Source organism: Oncorhynchus mykiss, unplaced genomic scaffold (genome assembly GCF_057628025.1).
Source record: "Oncorhynchus mykiss isolate SJ-2025 unplaced genomic scaffold, ASM5762802v1 scaffold103, whole genome shotgun sequence".
Lineage (NCBI taxonomy): Eukaryota > Metazoa > Chordata > Actinopteri > Salmoniformes > Salmonidae > Oncorhynchus > Oncorhynchus mykiss.
In genome coordinates, this window is record NW_028322102.1 from 1,574,929 (window position 1) to 1,582,500 (window position 7,572).

A 7,572-nucleotide genomic window follows, 5' to 3' on the forward strand; every position below is an offset into this window, starting at 1 on the left:
GGACTACAGACAGGCTGTATTACACTGAGGATGGAATCAGAGCTGTATTACAATCAGGATGGAATCAGAGCTGTATTAAACTGAGGATGGAATCAGAACTAATTACAATCAGGATAGAATCAGAGCTGTATTAAACTGAGGATGGAATCAGAGCTGTATTAAACTGAGGATGGAATCAGAGCTGTATTAAACTGAGGATGGAATCAGAGCTGTATTAAACTGAGGATGGAATCAGAGCTGTATTAAACTGAGGATGGAATCAGAGCTGTATTAAACTGAGGATGGAATCAGAGCTGTATTACAATCAGGATGGAATCAGAACTAATTACAATCAGGATGGAATCAGAGCTGAATTAAACTGAGGATGGAATCAGAGCTGTATTACAATCAGGATGGAATCAGAGCTGTATTAAACTGAGGATGGAATCAGAGCTGTATTAAACTGAGGATGGAATCAGAGCTGTATTAAACTGAGGATGGAATCAGAGCTGTATTAAACTGAGGATGGAATCAGAGCTGTATTACAATCAGGATGGAATCAGAACTAATTACAATCAGGATGGAATCAGAGCTGAATTAAACTGAGGATGGAATCAGAGCTGTATTACAATCAGGATGGAATCAGAGCTGTATTAAACTGAGGATGGAATCAAAGCTGTATTAAACTGAGGATGGAATAAGAGCTGTATTGCAATCAGGATGGAATCAGAGCTGTATTACAATCAGGACTACAGACAGGCTGTATTACACTGAGGATGGAATCAGAGCTGTATTACAATCAGGATGGAATCAGAGCTGTATTAAACTGAGGATGGAATCAGAGCTGTATTACAATCAGGATGGAATCAGAGCTGTATTACAATCAGGATGGAATCAGAGCTGAATTAAACTGAGGATGGAATCAGAGCTGTATTACAATCAGGATGGAATCAGAGTTGTATTAAACTGAGGATGGAATCAGAGCTGTATTACAATCAGGATGGAATCAGAGCTGTATTAAACTGAGGATGGAATCAAAGCTTTATTAAACTGAGGATGGAATCAGAGCTGTATTACAATCAGGATGGAATCAGAGCTGTATTACAATCAGGACTACAGACAGGCTGTATTACAATCAGGATGGAATCAGAGCTGAATTAAACTGAGGATGGAATCAGAACTAATTACAATCAGGATGGAATCGGAGCTGTATTAAACTGAGGATGGAATCAGAGCTTTATTAAACTGAGGATGGAATCAGAGCTGAATTAAACTGAGGATATAATCAGAGTTGTATTACACTGAGGATAGAATCAGATCTGTATTACAATCAGGATGGAATCAGAGCTGCATTAAACTGAGGATATAATAGAGCTGTATTAAACTGAGGATGGAATCAGAGCTGTATTAAACTGAGGATATAATAGAGCTGTATTAAACTGAGGATGGAATCAGAGCTAATTACAATCAGGATGGAATCAGAGCTGTATTACAATCAGGATGGAATCAGAGCTGTATTTCAATCAGGATGGAATCAGAGCTGTATTAAACTGAGGATGGAGAGAGGAAGAAAGAGGGAGAATGAAAGGGGGGAGAGAGGGAGAATGAGGCAGAATGAGAGGGGAGAGAGAGGGAGAATGAGAGGGGAGAGAGAGGGAGAATGAGAGGCAGAATGAGAGGGGAGAGAGAGGGAGAATGAGAGGTGAGAGAGAGGGAGAATGAGAGGGGAGAGAGAGGCAGAATGAGAGGGGAGAGAGAGGCAGAATGAGAGGGGAGAGAGAGGGAGAATGAGAGGGGAGAGAGAGGGAGAATGAGAGGGGAGAGAGAGGCAGAATGAGAGGGGAGAGAGAGGCAGAATGAGAGGGGAGAGAGAGGGAGAATGAGAGGGGAGAGATAGGGAGAATGAGAGGGGAGAGAGAGGGAGAATGAGAGGGGAGAGAGAGGGAGAATGAGAGGGGAGAGAGGGAGAATGAGAGGGGAGAGAGGGAGAATGAGAGCGGAGAGAGAGGGAGAGAGAGAGGGAGAATGAGAGGGGAGAGAGGGAGAATGAGAGGGGAGAGAGAGGGAGAATGAGAGGGGAGAGAGAGGGAGAACGAGAGGGGAGAGAGAGGGGAGAGAGAGGGAGAGAGAGAGGGAGAATGAGATGGGAGAGAGAGGGAGAATGAGAGGGGAAAGGGAGAATAGAGAAATTTAAAGGATAAATGTACATCTAAGTGGCTTCCTGCAACTCAGCTCAGAAGAACAAGGTCAGTTAGATGCAGTCAGTCTAACTGGGTCTCGGGTCTGTTCGAAAGTCAAGCCTGTTCTTATTGATCATTACATAATAACAGACCTACTGCTTTAAATGCAATGACGGACAGCAGCTCACAGAGACAGAGGGCTGGGAGTTGAGGCTCACACACAGGTCTCTATGGAGAGGCAGTCAGACTGTAGTGGGGTTAAGGTAGGTCTCTAAGGAGAGGCAGTCAGACTGTAGTGGGGTTAAGGTAGGTCTCTAAGGAGAGACAGTCAGACTGTAGTGGGGTTAAGGTAGGTCTCTATGGAGAGACAGTCAGACTGTAGTGGGGTTGAGGTAGGTATCTAAGGAGAGGCAGTCAGACTGTAGTGGGGTTAAGGTAGGTCTCTAAGGAGAGGCAGTCAGACTGTAGTGGGGTTAAGGTAGGTCTCTAAGGAGAGGCAGTCAGACTGTAGTGGGGTTAAGGTAGGTCTCTAAGAGACAGTCAGACTGTAGTGGGGTTAAGGTAGGTCTCTAAGAGACAGTCAGACTGTAGTGGGGTTAAGGTAGGTCTCTAAGGAGAGACAGTCAGACTGTAGTGGGGTTAAGGTAGGTCTCTAAGGAGAGGCAGTCAGACTGTAGTGGGGTTAAGGTAGGTCTCTAAGGAGAGGCAGTCAGACTGTAGTGGGGTTAAGGTAGGTCTCTAAGGAGAGGCAGTCAGACTGTAGTGGGGTTAAGGTAGGTCTCTAAGGAGAGGCAGTCAGACTGTAGTGGGGTTAAGGTAGGTCTCTAAGGAGAGGCAGTCAGACTGTAGTGGGGTTAAGGTAGGTCTCTAAGGAGAGGCAGTCAGACTGTAGTGGGGTTAAGGTAGGTCTCTAAGGAGAGGCAGTCAGACTGTAGTGGGGTTAAGGTAGGTCTCTAAGGAGAGGCAGTCAGACTGTAGTGGGGTTAAGGTAGGTCTCTAAGGAGAGGCAGTCAGACTGTAGTGGGGTTAAGGTAGGTCTCTAAGAGACAGTCAGACTGTAGTGGGGTTAAGGTAGGTCTCTAAGGAGAGACAGTCAGACTGTAGTGGGGTTACACACACACGGCACACACACACACACACACACACACACACACACACACACACACACGGTACACACACACACGGTACACACACACACACACACGGTACACACACACGGTACACACACACGGTACACACACATGGTACACACACACGGTACACACACACGGTACACACACACACGGTACACACACACACGGTACACACACACACGGTACACACTGAAATATGCCATGTCGGGGCTCATCAAGCAGATGAGAGCAGTGAGGCAGATCAAGGGAACCTTTGGACTGAATCTACATGAAGCTGTGTGAGTCGAGGGACGACTCACTTACAACACGGTTTCTATCGCTCTGTGGTGCTGTGGGTTGAAGTTGATGTCGCAGAGGGACGATTAGAGTTGCACAATTCTAGAAACTTTTATCAGAAGTTGCCAGGGTTTTTCCTGAAATCCTGGTTGTCAGATTCACAGACACAGTAGAGTAGGGAAGAAGTAGGAAGAGAGTTTTAGGAGGTTCACGAGGTTGGTTTGGGAGGTTTGACGAAGAGTCACTTACAATGAGAGGAGAGTCTCTGCCCATGGAGATGACTGTTCTGTTGACGGTCCTCAGGAGCTTCTCCATGATGATCTGGACATGCCACTGAGTAGGACCCTGGACACGAGGAGGAGGAAGAGGAGGAGGAGGAGAGGAGGAGGAGGAGAGGAGGAGGAGGATGAGGAGGAGAAAGAGGAGGATGAGGAGAAAGAGGAGGATGAGGAGGGAGGAGGGAGGATGAGGAGGGAGGAGGAGGGAGGAGGAGGGAGGAGGAGGATGAGGATTATGAGGAGGAGGAGGAGGGAGGAGGAGGATGAGGATTATGAGGAGGAGGAGAAAGAGAAAGACGAGGAGGAGGAGAAAGAGAAAGACGAGGAGGAGGAGGAGAAAGAGGAGGATGAGGAGGAGGATAAGGAGAAAGAGGAGGAGGATGAGGAGAAAAAGGAGGATGAGGAGGAGGATAAGGAGAAAGAGGAGGAGGATGAGGAGAAAAAGGAGGATGAGGAGAAATAGGAGAATGAGGAGAAATAGGAGAAAAAGGAGGAGAAAGAGGAGGAGGAGGAGGAGGAAGACAAGAGATTATGTTAGGCTGATATTTCACTGAGGAAATCTATAGACTAGAATGTTTTCAACAGTGTATGTCGATATTTATCAAACTGGCTAGTTTGGTTCCTGGATGCTAATAGGCTGAAACAGTAGTTCAACTGTGCGTATATCAGACAATATATAACGGGTATGATGCAAACATGCTTGTTTTATGTCGGTTAACCAGTTTATAACAGCAATAAGGCACCTTGGGGTTTGTGATATATTTAAGCAGTAAGGCATGAGGGGGTGTGGTATATCACCAATATACCACTGCTAAGGGCTGTACTTAAGCACGACGCAACGCGGAGTGCCTGGATACACCTGTTAGCTGTGGTATACTGACCATATTTCACATCCCAGAGGAGCCTTATTGCTGTTATAAACTGGTTACCAACGTAATTAGAGCAGGGGAAAAAAATGTATTTAACTAGGCAAGTCAGTTAAGAACAAACTCTTATTTACAATGATGGCCTACCGGGGAACACTGCCTTGATCAGGGGGAACAAAAGAGGCCTCTCAGCTGAGAGGATGATTGGCTCGGCCTCAGTGTCACAGAACAACAGATTTTTACCTTGTCAGCTCAGAGATTCCATCTTGCAACCTTTCGGTTACTAGTCCAACGCTCTAACCACTAGACTACCCTGCCGCCCCCATGTGCTTGGGGTTGTTGTCTTGATGGAAGATCTACTTGGGGCCCATTTTCAGGCAACCACGTTTTGGGCTAAAATGTCCTGGTACTTGGTAAAGTTCATGATGCTGTTGACCTTAAACAAGACCCCCAGGACCAGTGGAAGACAAATAGCCCCATAACATCAATGATCCACTACCATATTATACCAGAACATCAATGACCCACTACCATATTTTACCATAACATAACATCAATGACCCACTACCATATTCTACCAGAACATCAATGATCCACTACCATATTCTACCATAACATCAATGACCCACTACCATATTCTACCAGAACATCAATGACCCACTACCATATTATACCAGAACATCAATGACCCACTACCATATTCTACCAGAACATCAATGATCCACTACCATATTATACCAGAACATCAATGACCCACTACCATATTTTACCATAACATAACATCAATGACCCACTACCATATTCTACCAGAACATCAATGATCCACTACCATATTATACCATAACATCAATGACCCACTACCATATTATACCATAACATCAATGACCCACTACCATATTCTACCAGAACATCAATGATCCACTACCATATTCTACCATAACATCATTAACCCACTACCATATTATACCATAACATCAATGACCAACTACCATATTCTACCAGAACATCAATGACCCACTACCATATTCTACCAGAACATCAATGACCCACTACCATATTCTACCAGAACATCAATGATCCACTACCATAACATCAATGATCCACTACCATATTCTACCATAACATCAATGATCCACTACCATATTCTACCATAACATCAATGACCCACTACCATATTATACCATAACATCAATGACCCACTACCATATTATACCATAACATCAATGACCCACTACCATATTATACCATAACATCAATGACCCACTACCAGATTCTACCAGAACATCAATGATCCACTACCATAACATCATTAACCAGTTAGAACTCTAGGGGCGCTATTTCATTTTTGGATAAAAAACGTTCCCGTTTTAAGCGCGATATTTTGTCACGAAAAGATGCTCGACTATGCATATTCTTGACAGTTTTGGAAAGAAAACACTCTGAAGTTTCAGAATCTGCAAAGATTTTGTCTGTAAGTGCCCCAGAACTCATTCTACAGGCGAAACCAAGATGATGCATCACCCAGGAATTAGCAGAATTTCTGAAGCTCTGTTTTCCATTCTCTCCTTATATGGCTGTGATTGCGCAACGAATGAGCCTACACTTTCTGTCGTTCGCCCAAGGTCTTAGCAGCATTGTGACGTATTTGTAGGCATATCATTGGAAGATTGACCATAAGAGACTACATTTTCCAAGTGTCCGCCTGGTGTCCTGCGTCGAATTCGGTGCGCAATTGCCAGCTGCTTCTACTTTACCATTTGATTCAGGGGAGAAAGCATGTGTCCAAGAACGATGTATCAATGAAGAGATATGTGAAAAACACCTTGATGATTAATTCTAAACAACGTTTGCCATGTTTTCAGTCGATATTATGGAGTTAATTTGGAAAAAAGTTTGCGTTTTGAGGACTGAATTTATGGATTTTTTTTGGTAGCCAAATGTGATGTATAAAACGGAGCTATTTCTAATACACAAGGAATCTTTTTGGAAAAACTGAGCATCTGCTATCTAACTGAGAGTATCCTCATTGAAAACATCAGAAGTTCTTCAAAGGTAAATGATTTTATTTGAAGGCTTTTATGTTTTTGTTAATGTTGCGTGCTGGATGCTAATGCTAACGCTAAATGCTAACGCGAAATGCTAACTCTAGCTAGCTACTTTTACACAAATTATTGTTTTCCTATGGTTGAGAAGCATATTTTGAAAATCTGAGATGACAGTGTTGTTTACAAAAGGCTAAGCTTGAGAGATGGCATATTTATTTCATTTCATTTGCGATTTTCATAAATAGTTAACGTTGTGTTATGCTAATGAGCTTGCTGATAGATTTACACAATCCTGGATACAGGGGTTTTTTCATAGCTAAACGTGACGCAGAAAACGGAGCGATTTGTCCTAAACAAATAATCTTTCAGGAAAAACTGAACATTTGCTATCTGAGAGTCTCCTCATTGAAAACATCTGAAGTTCTTCAAAGGTAAATTATTTTTTTTAATGCTTTTCTGTTTTTTTGTGTAAATGTTGCCAGCTGAATGCTAATGCTAAATGCTACGTTAGCCATCAATATTGTTACACAAATGCTTGTTTTGCAATGGTTGAGAAGCATATTTTGAAAATCTGAGATGACAGTGTTGTTAACAAAAGGCTAAGCTTGAGAGCTAGCATATTTATTTCATTTCATTTGCGATTTTCATGAATAGTTAACGTTGGGTTATGGTAATGAGCTTGAGTCTGTATTCACGAACCCGGATCCGGGATGGGGAGATCAGAAAGGTTAATCCACTACCATATTCTACCATAACATCAATGATCCACTACCATATTCTACCATAACATCAATGATCCACTACCATATTATACC

The 7,572-nt window shown here is 43.3% G+C and overlaps 1 protein-coding gene across 4 annotated transcripts in view; it reads right to left on the bottom strand.

Moving 5' to 3' along the window:
- LOC110513667 (dedicator of cytokinesis protein 1) overlaps positions 1 to 7,572 on the bottom strand; it is a 636,864-nt gene that overhangs the window by 381,596 nt on the left and 247,696 nt on the right. For all 4 annotated transcript variants that reach the window (XM_090228873.1, XM_090228870.1, XM_090228871.1 and 1 more), the window contains exon 27: positions 3,818 to 3,913. In XM_090228873.1, the coding sequence (XP_090084999.1) occupies positions 3,818 to 3,913 (96 nt within the window). The remainder of the gene's footprint in view (positions 1 to 3,817; positions 3,914 to 7,572) is intronic.